The sequence below is a fragment of the Oryzias latipes genome, chromosome 11, assembly GCF_053564925.1.
Source record: "Oryzias latipes strain Hd-rR chromosome 11, Olatipes_Hd-rR_3.1".
NCBI lineage: Eukaryota > Metazoa > Chordata > Actinopteri > Beloniformes > Adrianichthyidae > Oryzias > Oryzias latipes.
In genome coordinates this window covers 12,421,621-12,438,211 of record NC_136247.1, presented here as the reverse complement: position 1 = coordinate 12,438,211, position 16,591 = coordinate 12,421,621, and the positions used below count along the sequence as shown (strand labels likewise).

At 39.3% G+C, this 16,591-nt stretch overlaps 3 protein-coding genes across 13 annotated transcripts in view; all 3 read right to left on the bottom strand.

Moving 5' to 3' along the window:
• macf1a (microtubule actin crosslinking factor 1a) overlaps positions 1-5,191 on the bottom strand; it is a 192,963-nt gene extending 187,772 nt beyond the window's left edge. For all 10 annotated transcript variants that reach the window (XM_078954826.1, XM_078954828.1, XM_078954839.1 and 7 more), the window contains exon 1: positions 4,895-5,191. The gene's annotated coding sequence lies outside the window, so the exon portion shown is untranslated. The remainder of the gene's footprint in view (positions 1-4,894) is intronic.
• A 4,658-nt stretch (positions 5,192-9,849) lies between these two features.
• Positions 9,850-13,058, bottom strand: ndufs5 (NADH:ubiquinone oxidoreductase subunit S5). Its single transcript, XM_004074071.4, has 3 exons — positions 12,919-13,058; positions 10,729-10,948; positions 9,850-10,060 (listed from the first exon to the last, which is right to left on the bottom strand). The coding sequence occupies exons 2-3, from the start codon at positions 10,942-10,944 to the stop codon at positions 9,956-9,958; spliced, it is 321 nt and encodes a 106-aa protein (XP_004074119.1). The 5' UTR covers positions 10,945-10,948; positions 12,919-13,058; the 3' UTR covers positions 9,850-9,955.
• A 556-nt stretch (positions 13,059-13,614) lies between these two features.
• Positions 13,615-16,591, bottom strand: part of rnf19b (ring finger protein 19B) — a 32,909-nt gene continuing 29,932 nt past the window's right edge. For both annotated transcript variants that reach the window (XM_004074072.5, XM_011481015.4), the window contains exon 10: positions 13,615-16,509. In XM_004074072.5, the coding sequence (XP_004074120.1) occupies positions 16,068-16,509 (442 nt within the window). In that variant the 3' untranslated portion in view covers positions 13,615-16,067. The remainder of the gene's footprint in view (positions 16,510-16,591) is intronic.

Genomic DNA, 16,591 nt, shown 5'->3' with positions numbered 1-16,591 from the left:
ATTCCCAAAGGAATAAAGAAAAAAAGCTGAACATTTTGCTCCAAATCCAAAATTCCACAAATCCAAAACTACACAACACAAGTTGTTTAAAAAAAAAAGTTGTTTAAACTCCATTTTTGGTGCTAAGGAAGCGTTTCCACAGGATTCAGTTTAAAAGCCAGTGTTCAGAATGGAAACATGAATGCTGAGGTAAAAAACATTCTAGAGCATCATCTATTTCAGGGAGGATTCTTGTAGATTCAGAGCTAAACTGCTAAATTTAAACATTTGTTGCATTTATGTGACTCATATCCTTTTAAAATATTTTAGCTTTTATTTAATTTAAAATGAATTTAAAATTGGGATGTAAACTTTTATGTCTTTTCTATGTCATGAGAAAAATGCCACTGGGAAATGTTAAAACAGCAAAACAGCATTTTCATGTTATTTTCTTCAGAAAGACCCACCTTGATCATCTTTTCATATGTGGCTAAAGCGTTACCAGTAGTCTTTTAATAATGATTATGCTGTTTTTAGCCAAAATCAAACAGCTATCCAACTGTACAGTTTGAAGCCAGATGCCAGCTCAAACAAGGAAAACAAACACGTACATGGATCTAGTCATCTGCAAGTGGATGCATTAGAATGGAGCGGAGCAGGAAGCTTGTGGTTTGCTGTTATAGGTTCTACATCACAACTACAAGTTTTTTTCAACTGCATTTAAAACTAAGAAATACTTAGAAATTGTATTTTGAGCTTAATTTGCTTTATATGTGTCCTCGATCATCAGAAAAATCTCATCACTACATGTTAAAAACACCCTTTTCATCTCTAATTGATTGTTAAAAGGTTCATTCAAACTTAGTCTTAAAAGTGTAAAAATACTCTTTTATACTTCATGAATGAAGTTTCACTCAGATACAAAACTGCAAGAACTTTTTTTTTCCAACAGTATTTATCTGACATTGTCTTTGCCTGCTGGCTCCTGCAATCACATTGCTCTACGGGATCATGAAGGTCATTGCCCTGTTCTGTGTCACAAAAGTCAAGTTTCAGCTGCTGGAGGTTTTGACATTTGACCTCCCATTTACTGATAGACACTCGGTCATGTAGAAAAGTACATGATTCAATGAAAAAATGAAAATTTTGCAGCCTAACACAGGCTAATGACCCTTCCACCACCGTGCTTGACAGCTGACATGAGGCACTGATGTCAAACATGACCGCTATGCCAGAACATCTTTCACTTTGCTCTGAAGTGTCGAAAAGTACAACGTTTTCCTGATAACAGGCTTTTGTAGTATTTTTCTTTTTAATGTGACGGTGTAGTCAGGAGCCGGTGATTCACCTTTTATCATTCTGACATGTAAACGTCTGATGACAGCGGGTGTCCTGGATCCTTCATGTGTTTGTTATCCCTGAGGGGGCCTTTGGCTCATGCTTCTTCCTGTGACAGGGTGCAGAGGTCCAATCCGACCATGCTAACATGCTCCACTGATTTATAACTCACAGCCTGAATTTACACAGATAGGGACTTTTCCCACAGCTTTGTGTGCCTGTTTGACTTAATGTCTCTACAAGAGACAAAGTAAAGTAAAGCAGAGAAATGGCAGAGATGAAGGTGCAGCAGAAAGGAGAGGACAGACCAAGACCGTCGGAATTCCAGCACTGGTGAGACATTCATGCTCGCCAGACAAACATCTGCCCAACACCAAAACATAAAACCTCCCGAGCGGAAAACTCTCAAATATAAACCCATGATCCACCACGTGCTTCCAATTTACTTTGTGTGACATGCAAAAAAAAACCAGAGTAAAGAAACCAAAACTGAAGGCAGGCAAGAGATGATTCATTAATAAAGAGAAACAAATAAAATAGGACTGATAAAAACAAAAGAATAAAACAACAAATCTCAAACCAGGGCAGGAAAATACCTAAGCAACAAACTATAGCCTTTTATATTTAGCGACTAGAAGCTAGAAAACATACTCAGAAACAAAAATTACATCAACACAAACTGCTCAGAAAAACACACAAAAACCATTTTATTATTAATATAAAATTCAGTTTTTACACCAACTTATTGTATAAGTCCTCCAAAACAGCTGAATTAATCCAAATGAGTCATTAGTGAAGAGTATAAGGGAAGTTTTTAATTATTTTTTTTCCCAGGACTTCTTGTCAGCTTTTCACACTCTGCACAAAAAGTATGAATGAGCAATTCTTCCCGTCTAATCCCAGCCCCCAGCACTGATGAGTAACACAGACTGACTAGGCTGTTTCCCCACACTGACATTAACATGCATGCAGACACAAATAGAGATGCAGGAGCCCGTTCTGGACTGCCCAATAGTCTTTTTTACTCATCTAAAGTCAAGTGTGAGGGGATGTTGATGACAAACAAGAGCCCAAACTGGAAAGAAGTAGGTCATTTGAATATGTTTTGAACAGCAAAAAGAAAACAAGTTTTCTACTTTTTGTTTTCATTTTAATTTAAGATTAAAAAAACACTATACTACATCTTGAGCTCCACTTTTACAAACTAAACTTTGGGAGAGAGAAAAAAGCAGAGCAATTTTTAACGTTCTGCTCATTTAAATGCAAAACACCTCTAGATTCAGACACAGATTGTGAACCATTTAAAAAACAAACCTCCACAGCAGAAAAGCTGCTTATTTTAGAGTAAGAGTACACACACTGTGGTCTGTGGGGACACATCGCTTCAACGAGGGCAAACTGAAAGGATCCAAACTTTGGGTATTTTTGGAAAAACTGGTAACCATTACGAAATGTACAGACCAATACAATCAACAGTCACTGGAAATGATTTACCGTAGTAATTTTTATACATCTCTCCCTCAGAACCTTTAAATAAGCCTTCTGGTATTCTGTGCTTTTACGTTTTTATTTTAAACTTCAATCTAAGCCCCCAATAATGTAGAAATGTAAAAATAAATTACTTGATGCTTTATAAGACTAAACTACGCTGTTTGTCCTTTGTACCAGCACCATTTAAGTTTTACAGCAAATCAGATTTGACTGAAATGAAAGCAAAACACAGTGACCGAAAATATACAAACATATCACTATTTTTCACGTAGTTTTGGATACAATTATGCAGCAAAAAAAATGAAGTGTCAAAGTGTTTTAACTGCAAAAATGCACCCTGAAAGTGGCTTGAGAATAATTTTGACCTGTTTTGCACTGATGGAGACACTAAACGTCCACTTGTATCTCTAGTGGTAAAGTGATTCCTCCTAATCTCAGCTGCTCTTTCAAATACACAGCTTTTTTTTTTTTCATGTTTCCAATCTAAAACTCCAGCATCATCTCCTGGTCCAGTCATGATTGCTGACTGCTTCTCTTTCATCAACTGTCACTTTCAATAGTTCATCTTTGTGGTGATTCAGGTTAAGCTTTTCTTAAAGTAGAGCCCGCTTTTTGACATCTCCTGTTGAATTAGTTCCAAATGCTGCTCCTAGGTTCTTGTCTTAATGGTTTGTCAGATTGATGCCCTGAATTGACCATGTTTGTACTTTTTTGCCTAAAAGACTGAGTGAGTTAAAACTAAAAGACAAATAATCTAACCTTTAATCAGATAACGTTTGATCTATTTCAAAAACGTTCCCAGTGGTCTTATAATTATGATTTCTCCTTCACCTCCCTGTTGCTGAGAGCTCTCTGTTTACACGCTCTCCCGATAGTTTACAGTCCCTCACAACCCCAACCTAACATTAGCGGTGCAACAAAAATGTTGAACAATATTGGAGATATCCAGCTGTATAGTTTTGATCCAGATGCTAGCTCAGATGAGGAAAACAAAGACGCACATGCATCCACTCGTCTGCAAGTGGATGCATCAGAATAGGGTGGAGCAAGAAGCTTGTGGCCTGCTCAGCATATTTTCTACATAACAAACATGCCCTTTTTCAAACGTTGTTTTTTTCTGCTCCAAATTCACAACGATCTGAATAAAGCAGAAATGCTATTTTAATCAGAATTGTATTAATACGTGTCCTCCGTCGTTGCACAAACCTGTAAAAAACACCAAAACACACACAGGTCTTTCTTGAATAATTGTGCCAGGAAAAACAAATTATTTGCTAGTTTTTTATAACCTATTTGACCTTTTTTCCTTCATGAAAAGTGTTGATTCTATGTTTTTACCAGTGTTGTTCATAACCATAAAAAGCTATATTATTATGTGCTGTGGGAAGACTATCTGGGGCTCAGATGAAGCTGAAAGTCAGACATGGGCTGCACGGAGACCATCTGGCACAAAGCAGCAGGAGGGGAGTCCTGCCTGGACCTGGTTCTCTCCCTATGGCTGCACCTTGCATAATCTGACAGAGGGTTTTCCAGACAATCTTACAGGCCAGCAGTGGTGGATTCTCTTTATGCCTGGGGGGTATGAATGAGGCTCTCTGGTCGGATCAATGAGAAGGGCAGGTCTTGGAAGCACACACTGCAGCTGGTGCTCCATGAATTTCACGGATTCCTCCCTGTGTGTCTGTTTGATTGCGCGGAGGGAATGTGTGTGCATGAGTGCGCGCACGGGCTGCATGCAGAAGCAGGGGGACTCTTTTGTCCAATAGGTGCGAGAACGGGTTTCCATTTGCAGCTAGGTCTCTGAGGAAGAACCTCCGCAGATTTCTGACGACCCAAAAAGCCGCTGCGCCTCAGTGGCTGCCGGTAACCTGCAGCTCAAACGGGACCGTTTCTGGAAGCTCCAGCTGAGCCGGAGCTTCCAGAAACGGTGTCGATAGATCCGAGAAAGTGATCAACACGTTGTCAATTGGAAATGTGGGGATGTGGATGATTTCAGATGTGATGATAGATCAGGGAATAAAATGGTCTCAGCAGATGAGAGCGCTCCGGAAAACCCACCAATGATCATGATGGTGTGTGCGCTTACCTTCAGCAGACAGCAGCGGTTCTGGAATCCGAGCACGGCGCGAGCGAGGCCGGCCACGCCGCCGCCGCTGCGCCCTCTCCTCCGGGTGGATGGATGGATGGATGGATGTGACGGTTCTCCGCTCCTGCGTCCGAGTTTTCTTGTCCCCTTTCTCCTCTCAGTCCTCCTCCAAAAGCCGATCCGCCGCGGTGGGGCTTTTGGAGCGCGGTTCGGTGCGTTGGTGCGGGGTAATGGCTGTCCTCTCGCCTTCAACAACCCCCCCACAGGCCCTCCTCTCCTCCTCCCTCTCTCTCCGTGCCTCCTCTGAGCTGCTTCCACCCCTCCAGCCTTTAACCCATGTCTACAGGCGGGCCAGAACTGCGCGGGTTTCGGGTGGACATCTGTGGAACCTCCAAACCCAGAACGTGACGCACGCTGGCACACTTCCCCTCTGGGCGTTCACACCGGCGTGTTTGCAGCTTCAATACTAAAGACTCAGTCCTGTAATACATATTTGTCTTGACGCACGCGCACACACAGGCGCGCACAGCTGGAAGAAGGAGGGGAGGAAAAGCAGTGATTACAGCTGTAGAATTGCGACCCCAGTCTAAGAAAACCAAGAGGTCCTGGACCCAATTTAGAATAAAAAAGGAAGCAAAAAGGGACCATTTTTAAATTAAATTGTTATTTAGCTCAGCTTCACAGTACGAGGCTACAAACTGTTCAGAGACAGACTTGAGTGAAAAAAAGCATTAAACGACCTCAAGGGGAGATCATTCTCAAATCAGCATAGAATCCCTTGGAATGTGACCCATTGACCTTTCAAAATAAGAGAAACAGATGGGTCATGGCAGAGACTTCAGAAAAAAATTATTCAGCCTCTGATTTGTTTTTCAATATAGGACAACTATAAAATGTTTTTCTGTACTGCAAATGTTAATACTGCTAGTAATAACTGCTCCAAAAGCCCTTCTTGAATAGGAAATGTTGTAGAATGCCAATGAAGGAGAACCAGCTGCAGATCAACAGAACCAAGAAAATAACCTGACAAAACTCAACAGGAAAATAAAAATAAGAAACAGCAACAGACACCGTGAGCATAACCCAAAGTCAGTACAGATGTGCTAGTCTTAACCTTAACCCAGGTATTATTAAAGCCAGTCTATAAAGCATGAACACATTTAACCAGAATAAGTCCAAAAAACGTAGAAGTCCTTAAATGTGAGAACAAACAAAGACAGTAAAATTAATTTCCTCGACAAGGGTACATTTTTAAAAAATGTTAAGATCCAAACCTTTTCATCAGTGCCAGAGAGGAAAATCTAAAAATACATAACAGAAAAATAGAGTTAACTTTGTATGTGTTTTGTGTGTACACATGTACAGTCCTCATCTTTTTTAGGAGGAACGGGGCAACATTTCAGGAGCATATTGTGTTGTCAAGATTACTCAAGCTTAAACAAATTATTGTCAACAATTTACTACAAACAAACTGCCAGTAATTTAATTTTTCATGTTTAATCTGTTTTCAAAAATAGCCACGTTTATAGAAGTGACCTATACAACTTACCTAAGTTTTGAACAAAAACAGAAATCTGAATAATAATAATAATATTAATAATAATAATGACTTTGATTATTATAGCATTTAACTAAGTAAAAGTTTATACATATATAAAACCCCTTTTTATGTAAATGTTTGGGTTTTAAACAGCCCATTTACTAAAGACAGTCAGAAATAATGTTGAAAACGCATTGGCTGAAAATGTGCTTTCTTTAACTGAATTCCTACACTGTACAGCCCAATCCATAGGATGAAAATGTCATGCGTGTTAGTCTGTTTCCTTTCCTCTTATTAGACCTACAGAGTCTGGTATGGAAGCGATTATGTAGCATAAATAAAATGCAAATTGCAAATTCATTGCAAAGCTGCAGATAAATTGGTAAATATGTGGGAATCAGTCTTTATTTTGTTCTGGACACCACTGGAAACACAAATTCATATGATGGTTTCTCAGATCGCCGCAGCATTTCCGCCTTCAGCGATCGTCGGGAGCTTCGCGCTCCGCTATGCGAAGGCAGCTGGCGGTCCGAAGAAAAAAGCTTGTCCGCGGTGCGTCAGGAGGAGGACCGCAGAAGGCGGACATGCTGCTATGTAGTCCTGAGAAGCTGTGGAAACTCATCAGAAGTTCACAACCATCACAAAACCCTCGTCTCTGCCGCTAACACAGTCTGCTCCTGGTGTGTGCATCAGTCAGCAGCCGGACACACGGAGAAAGCAGTGACGTCATCGCCCCGCCTCCCCTCTGCTAATGCTTTTCGAAATGAATATTGCGACAAGGTGCGGTTTTAGGTATAAAATGAAAAAGCATTTTGAAATATTGCTTTTTCTTTTTAATTTTGAGTCAAAAAATGCAGCTACATTTTGAAAATTAAAAAGCATTTCTGTTAATCCATTTTAATTGTCAAATTAGACATTTCTAAATGAATTATGCTACACATTTACAAGGGACTTTTTTGAAAATGAAAAGTCAAATACCATTTTCTTTATCATTTTAATTAAGTGACAGAAAAAGCTGGGTTGAAGTATAAAATGATAAAGCATTTTGAAGTATTGCTTTTTCTTTTTAATTTTGAGTCAAAAATGCAGCTTCATTTTGTAAATTAAAAAGCATTTCAATTAATCCATTTTGAATGTAAAATTAGACATTTCTAAATGATTTATGCTACACATTTACCATGGAATGTCTTGAAAATGAAATGTCAAATACCATTTTCATTTTAATTTTAATTACTGTAAGTGACAGAATAAGCTGTGTTGAGCAAGGAAATGAAAAAGCATTTTGGTGGTTTGCTTTTTCATTATATTTTTGAGTCAAAAAATGGTTTTTCATTTTGAAAATGAAAAAGCATTTCTGGTTTTGACTTTGCTTTTTATTTATGCTACATAATCGCTTCCATAGTCTGGTTCTGCTGGAGGCTTGTCTTCCTATTGCCTCCGTTTAGAAGTTTTCCTCTCCGCTGGCGCCCTCTGTTGGCTCAAAGTGGAAACTACATAAAAAACCTTAGACTCTTTTCTGTTGGTCTCTACAGGCCATTACTATAAAACAATGAGGGCAATCTGGCCTCAGTGGAATAATCTGAACTCAATTATCCTGATTTTAAATGTCTGAAATTATTTGGGCAAAAGGAACTGCTTGATTTGATGTTTCTTTATGTGTCGCTCCTCAAATTAGTCCTTTATTGAAATGAATTGCAAATGTAAGCCTGCATCATATTTTGTAATACATCAAAAAATACCGTGTCATTTAAACCAATCTGCAATCCTGAAAACGCAACCTTCTGGAACTGCATTTCTGTCGTGTGTACAAAAACACCATTTTCTGCACTTATAAGTCACTATAAAAGTTAATACAGATAGTTTTCGGGAAAGTGACAAATAAAAGATTAATTTTTTTGGAGAAAAAAAAGTCTTAAAAAATGTTTGAGAATCTTTTGCAGATGTTTATTTTATGCCAAAATAACTCCAACAAATAAATGTGTTTTCTTGACTTCCAATTTGCTAAATTCTTCTAAATTTAAGACTTAAAAGCAGTTGCCAGAAAAAAATGTTTTATTTCACCATATGTGTTTATTATATTTAATTAAAACAAAGTTGTTGGTTTTTTTACCAAGTGCTTTGAGCTAAAATCAGCTAAAGTGTACTCTCCCTGATTGGGCCTGTGCTTTTAAAATAATTCAAATTTAATCTAAACTATTAGCAGAAAAGAACTTTAAGATATGAAACCCTTATAAATGTTAGAATGCAGACATTTCATGGACATTTGCCATCAGTCGTTCTGCTTCCTTTCAGTCGTTTCACCTTTAGTTCTGAGGCACGGTAATGATTTTTGTCATTTTGATTGTAAAAATAATAGAAATCTTTTCAAATACTGTCAGTTAGTTTAAGCTTCTAAAGGCTTTTGATTCCTCAAATGCTCAATGGGGATGGAATATGTAAAGCTCTGGGTTTCTGCCTTCAGATCAGGTCTCAAGTGTAAAAGGGCTGAATTCCACAGAGCATCTACAGGCCTTTCACCCCGATTTAGGCTGGACTCCATAAAAACAGGTGGAAGAACCTGCTGGAGTTCCTGCAGCAATCAAGGTAAAACGGGCTCATCTGCCTCACGAATCCTCCTCTTAAGATCACCGACAAGCTTTAGAAGTTGCTAATTGACAGAATTAAGAGGTTTTATTTCAAGGCCAGAGCCTCCTGCAGGAGCTCCCAGAGTCCTGCAGGGAACTTGTTAGTTTGCAGAGCAGCAGATCTTCTCAGCATGAACATTAAATCGTTTCTCCAGCTGTTAAGGTAATTTCAGCGCCGCATTCAGGCCAGCTGCTCTCAGAGAAACACTTCCTGTGTTTCCAAGCAGAAAAATCCAACCCAGAGGAGATAAAACTCAAGAAAGTTTTAATACAACTTTTGAATTTTTGCATTGGAATTTTACAATTTTAACATTTTTGGTACAATATCATTTTTCTGCTTCCTTTTGTTCCTGGTAAAACTCCATTTTGTCTCATTTAAAGAGGAAATTTCTCCAGGTTGCAGCTGAAGTGAATTTTCTTTGCATCTCACCACAAAAGTACCAAATTATCTCACTTTGCATTTGAATAAACAGCATTTTTAAACTTTTGGAGCCTCATGGGGCTCAAACTGTTTCTCTTCTGGGTTTTCATTGATTGAAAATCTTTTCAAGTGGATTTTTTTAAAATAATCTTCTAATCCGTTTTGTCTCTTTCTGGGTCACAGGGCTGCTGGAGCCTATCCCGGCCACTTGCGGGCGAAGCCACGGGCCATCCTGGACAGGTCGCCAGTCTGTCGCAGTAAAATAATCATTTAACAAATTTTCTTCGTCTACATAGAATGAGTTGTAATATTTTCCTAAATCTCTGAGGTTAAAAAACAAACAAACAGGAAGTGTCAGGCAGAAAGCATGTAGGACAGCAAATTAGGGTTTTTATTTTCAAACTTGTACATTTGAAGAGTGAAGAGGATCCTTGTTTTCTATACACAACACTAAATCTCTGGACGGCCGTGGTCGGTTATGGGTCCAGCTGGCCTTTTCCCGTGTGATGCGGAGGCGGCGTGTATGTCCCCTCCTTTATCATCTTGTCGCGCTGCTGACGGATAGCATACAGCCGCTGGTGCTGGAGGAGGAAGAGGAGGAAAGTTTGGGGTCCGTTTGAAACATTCATTTGAAACCGAATCAAAGTAAAAAGACGCCTCTTGAACCCTCACAAACCGAGTCTGTTTGTCTGATTTCTCAACAGGTTATTAACTGAAGAAAATGATAAACTTGTTAAAGTAGTTTTCACATTTAACTTCATTTGACTCATCAGATAAACTAATGTGTGACCTCATCTGATGAGCAGAGGCGGGGCCTTCCTTACTGCAGCTTTGTGCTGCACAGACAGCAGCTGAGATGAGAAAAAAAAGTTGTTTGATGACAAAAAATCTATTGGAGAAGCGGATAAAGTGCTAGTTAATTACGACATATTTGCTAGTTTTGTCGCCTCTCTGGAAATAGTTCTCATCGGAACCCATTAAATGACAGGGGACACAAAAAATCTCTTCGGGAACTTTAAAAACGAGTGAAATGATGTCATTTACTGGAAACACCGGGTTTTCCAAAGGGTGTTGAGCCTCCCTGGGTTTAAACTGATCCAAATGGCTCTTTGAGTGGTAAAGGTTGCCGACCCCTGGACTAGAACAGCTGAGATCAGTCAAATTTGAGATTTGAGAGATTAGTTTTATATTGACTAAATAAAGATCCAAAAAATAAGCGGCTCCCGTTAAGTTCAGAGAAGCGGCTCACCGTTTTCTGGCGGTGCATGCACTCGTAGAAGTCCTCAAACTCCTGCTGGCACTCCTTCTTGGCGCGGGTCTGTCCGATACCATGAGAGCATTCTACCCACTCCTTCTCGAAGGCGTGGCAGCGCGCCGGCCGCTTGTTGGGCTGCTCTCCGCTCTGCAGCAGGATCCAGCGGTCAACGTTGATGCCGAGCCGCGACTGAATGTCCACGAGGGGCATGGCGCTGTGAGAAGAAGGAAAAGAGTGGACAAACAGGAGATCGGTGTTATCTTTCTGTGGGGGATTCCGATAGTAAGACCCAAAAGCAGTCAAGGAGAAGCTGGGGATTTGGTGACTTGGAGAACTGGAGAGGAGTTCTGAGGGGTGAGGGAGGCTCTGAGCTACTGAGGATCAAAGCCACCATAGTATGACATTCAGTATCTCAATACCTCATGGAAAAATCCACATTGTGGAGTCTTACTTTATTCAAAACATTTCAGTGGCTACTTTCTATAGCTGTGTACATTTGCATGAAAAAGTGTCCAAAAACCAAAATACTTTTCCTCTTTCTTCACTACTTCGTCACTCTAAAGATTTGGAACAATGAAATATTAGCTGCTTCAATAAGATCCTGACCTGAGGCTTTGAAATCAGCTTTATCCTCATCGGTAAATGACATGTTCCATTCTGGTTTGGTAAGTGTTGGGATTAGCTCCAGCAACCCTTATGATCCTAACTAGAGAAAGAGGATAAAGATGCTCGTTTGGATAGAAATTTAGAATTTAAACTGGCTAGGAGCATCTTATAAGCTTAGTGTTCAACCTTTTCCATTGGTGTCTGCCTTTAAACTGCTGTTACTGAGAGTCTTCTCTTTATTCTTTTTTTCCCGGCGCTACCATAAAAAGACACAGAGCACTAAGGTAGGGACATTTGGTGCCTTGCTCAAAAACCAGTAAGTAATTATTGGTGGTGGGAGGTTTTGACTAAAATGATGGTAGTCTGCAAGCCTTAAGCCATGAAGTACATCTGTAGCCTTCAGATCAGAGCTAAATAAGTAAAGTGAACTGAATGCAACAATGATGGAGCATCACAGTGGAGTATTCCCACTAACATTCCATAGGATGGAACTGACACGTTAACCCAAAGCAGTTTACAGATGTTTGCATGAGAGGAATCTGGGGTTAGATGTGCTTCCCAAGGACACCATGAAAATCCAACACAAGATTTGAGCCTCTGATTAAACAACTGACAGCAGAATATACCCAATGAGCTCCAGCAAATACATGAAGATCTTCATGTTTGGCTAAAGATTTTAAAACATTTGATTATAATATATATAGGCAAGAAAGCATAAATAAAGTCAAGTAGAGTTAACATATTAAACCTTTTTAAAGAAAATACAAATATATTTTGTCTCTACGGAAAAAATAAAAAAATATACAATCAGAAGTTATCAAAAACAGACTATTTAAAGTTTTTAAATTTGTTATCTCTAATTATCAGATCCCCATTTTAATTTTAATTTCCTTTTTTTTGACATCATTGTTATATGTTAGGTAATTTTTTATTATTAGTTTTTTGGTTTTTTTTTGCTATAAGATATTGTTAAGCTGTTTTATGGTTTGATTTGTTTGAAGAATATTTGGATATATGTATGTTACACATATATATGATAATAAAAACATTAATGGGGAAGTTAGACGCCTCTTTACCTTTTTTTAAGGAGATTTTTCACAAATTTCTATTGTTTTTTCTTTATTTTATTTATTTTACACAAAATCAATGTGTGAACTTTTGTCCACATAAACTTAAAGAAATGTTTTGCTTTACCTTTTGGGCTTCAACAATGAATAAACAACACTGCAGGCCTTTAAAGCCGCTAAAACTCGTTTGGTATTATGCTAAAGTTTAGCATAATACCAAACGAGTTTTAGCGGCTTTACTCTGATATTTACAAAAGCAACAATAAGAGAAGCAGCAAACTGTGAATAGATATCAGGAAGACGGTTTCGGTTAAGCTGTTATGTAAAACCCTGAGTGAATATAATATCAATCCGTCTGGTCTGCAGTTTTAGCATTCTCCGTCAATGACAGCCGCTACTTTATCTGTACAATTAAACGTATAGAATTAACCTGTAACCAATAATAAATTGTCACAATTGTAGCATAAGCAGTCGAAATGTCAAATTTATAAATGAAAACATCTGAGTTTACCTGATTGTGTGGTTTTTATCGGAGACCTTACTTCCTTAACCTTTCTTCGGCGTCACGCTTTACGGCAGACCACTCCACGGCCGTAAAACGATTAACTCTGCCGTAAACAGCCAGTGACGCTCTGGGACCCTCCAGCGCCGTCAAGCGGACCAAAGTGTCAAATTCAAAGTATTCTTTCTACATTGCTTTTTTTTGTTTGGGAAAACGAAATTTTGTCACAACGTTATTTATTGATTTATTTTTTAACCCTAAACAAGTATTTCTTGTTTTAGGTTTAATTCTCAAAAATCCCCAATCGATTGCATATTGGAATTCAATCATCTTGTGCTGCTCTTTGGGCCTCAATTATGCGAAGTGTAAGCACTCTAGGATAAGGATCCCGTAGGAGGGAGAAAAATAAAATTTGCACCATTTAACTCTTTCTCCAATGATAGCTGAAAAACCAATAAAATAAATAAAAAGAAACCAAATCATCTGTGAGTCATACAAGAGGCCCAACATCCTGACGTTAATGGCTTTAAACAGGTTTTATCCATATTTTCCCATGTATCAAAATGACTCTCTTAAGTCCAATGACCAATCTTAAATTGGTTTGTAGAGATAGGTTTCTACTCAAATTTACTCAAAACCTTTGCCATTCAATGTAAAAAAACAAAACATCTCTGTTCTTTCACTTCCAGTAAATCAACAACTCACTGCTGTTATATTGTGTTTATTTATTTCAACCAAAAGCTCCACAGGTCATTTTTCACAGTCCTGCTTGTACAACCCCATGGACCGGGGCTTTAACAGTGACAGGAAAACACAAACTGTTTAATAACACTTAAATATTGCTATCTATAAACCTTTTCAAATGAAGAAAAACAAAACACCTGTGTCCCTAAAGGAACATAACACTCAATCAGACTTTTTCTGATAGTCTGGGTTTCTGTCCGCAGTACATTTGTGTTTTTTTCACAGACAGGCAGAAACAGGAGACAAGTGGGGACCCAAAAAAAAAGCACCAGCAATTGACATAAGCAGCAGAATCCATAAAGCTAGTCTGAGATGAAAAAAGGTTCCCAAGCTGATCCTTCGTCAGCCAAAGGAAAACCTGGAGAGGAACCTTAATGAACAGAAGCACAGAGGTGATGCAAAGCTAAGAAACAAGTCAGGCTATGGCTGAAAAGAGCTCATCGGTGTCAGAGTTTTGAAGGGTTTGGCTCTAAATGAGGCTTGCAAAAATGATCAATATGTTTTTAAAAAAATAAATAAATAAAAAAAAACACTGTAAACCATGCTTTCTGTCAGCATCACAGCAGTGACTTGACAAAAGTGTTTTAGAGCCAAACTCTTCCTTGGTTACATCCCACAGAAAAGGCCGTCTGGTAGCGGATTGGTTTGGTTGTACCACAGACTTTCGTTTGCTACTCAAGTAAACTCAGTGACAGCAACACACAATGAAAAACAAAACCGATAAATTAAGATACATTCAGGTAAAGTGCAAAAGTGCTGAGTCAAAAAGAAAAAAAGTGGGGCATACAATTACTTGAAACAGTTGTTTGTCCTTTCACACACACATATATATCCATACACACACGCACACACACCACTGAAATGGGTCAGACAGTCAACACGTCAAAGCCAGAACCACCTCAAAACAGGCGGGTGTGTGTCTTTGTGCTGGTCAGCGAGGGTCGATAAGGCAGGCGGGCGGGTGGCCAGCTGGCAAACACAAACCTGGTCAACTAGGCCACAGAAACAAATGTGAGATGGGCGGTTCTGACAGCAACTGGACAGTCTAATGAGAGTTTTCACTCCAAAACTTTTCCTATTAACTGAAGAGACTCTTTGGTTCCAGTCACAATACAACATCTAAAGATATCCAGCTTGTGTTAATAAAACACCAAAAAACATTCTTTCATCCAAACTGATGATGTCATTAAGTGTTGAAAAAGTTTTCTTTCACTGCTTTTTACAGTAAAAGGATCTTGTCACCTCATGTTTTCTAATGTAGCTTATTCAATAAAGGAAAAATAAATAAGTTTGATTAAACATTTGAATAAAATGATTAGACTATGATTCTCATCTTTGTATGGATTTAAAGCGACCTTTAAGACAAATCTGTAATCCGTAAATTTAGCAGATTAACTTTTTTTTGGCAAAATGTTCACTTTTTGGGAAACTTCTAATCACATCTCTTAACACTTGTATCTGAACAAGGCCTCCTGAAACAATTTAAAACAAAAGCACCCTGGAGAAAAACATGTAAATATTTAACTTTTTCAAGAACATTTTGATTTTATGAGTAGAATAAGTGTTCATATTTCATAGATGGATTTTTCAGAACCATTCAGTTTTGCTGTTTTCGCATCACTTTTGTTTTAAAATATTCACACTTTCAAAGTCTTCTTGGCAAGATATTTTTGGAGTAAACATAAAAAGGCTCTTTTTGTGCTCCACAATTACTTCTGACCTCTCAGCATGGCTGTCAGAATGCCCTCATTCATTTATTTCTGCCGTGTTGACGCCCCTCTTCTTCCTCCTCCACGCAACGAAGCTACATTCAAGTGCAGCTCTGTTGTTTTAAGTAAACTTACATCAGTGTCACAGAAACTCGCTGCTCTCTCATCCCAAACAATGGCTGATGCAGACTCGTACATGTGACTAAAACAATACAATTTCTCGGTTGTTCAAATATAAATATGAAAAAAAGGGGAGGAAAAAAGCCACAAGAGTTAAAAACTCTCATTCAGTCACACATAACACTTTTTAACATATGCAAACATTCATCCAACACTGCTTCTCTCTGCTGTGCTTGGTGATATTTCACCTAATCAGTTCAGCTTTGCAAAAACTTTTTAAGTTGGTTTTGTAATTTTTTTCCTTTTCTGTTTTTTTCTTTTTTGTTTTTTGCTTAAGTAGTCGAGGCATTTTGCACCAAGAAGTAAACTTAGGTCCTTATCTTACAAATCTCAGAGGTAGAGCCCTGACCATTTACTCAGAGAGGAGACTGGCAGGTAAGACAGACGGACAGGAGTAAACAAACGCCGTCTGTAGTAAAGACAGAGTCTGCAGGTTGCAAAAGCAGCAGATGAGATGAACGTGTTTAAAACAGAGCGGAACTGGCTGTGAACGTTTAAAAGTTTTTGGGCGACCCCGGCGGCTTCTCAGACGTAGAGGACGACTTTGCTGTCTGTGGGACAGTGAAGGCCGTCTGTGGGGGGTGCTCTGCAGGAGGTGGGCTGTGGCGGTTGGCCTGCAGCTGGGTGGCAGCTCTTGGGATGAGGCGAGTCGCAGTCGTCGGATGTCAACTCTGCAATGTCGTCAGACTGGGTGTCCGACATCTCCAGGTCGCTGCGGATGCTCTCCGGCTGGGCCAAAGTGACATCCCTAAGCCCCTCCCTGATTGAGGCTCCCGGTGATAGACCCAACACTGAGCCAGACAAAGCCCCACCCCTTCTGGAGCTGCAGTCCTGGGGCTCTTCCCCTCCTGAGCCTGTCACTGTGGCAGCACAGCCTGGGTGTGGTGTTAGGTCCTCTTCGCTGGTCAGGCAAAGGTGGCTTGGTTTGGTCTCAATGTCCACCTGGATCTCCAGGTTGGTTCCGTCCCTGTAGGCACGGAGTGGAAGCAGAGTCAGCAGGAAGAACGGCACAGCAATGAAGGGCAGCATCATCAGCATAGAAACAACAC

Coding starts and splice junctions, on each gene's coding strand:
- ndufs5 (XM_004074071.4), bottom strand. CDS start 10,944: ATGCCCCTCGTGGACATTCAGTCGCGGCTCGGCATCAACGTTGACCGC. Junction 10,061..10,728: donor GCATGCACCGCCAGAAAACG/GTGAGCCGCTTC, acceptor TTCCTCCTCCAG/CACCAGCGGCTGTATGCTAT.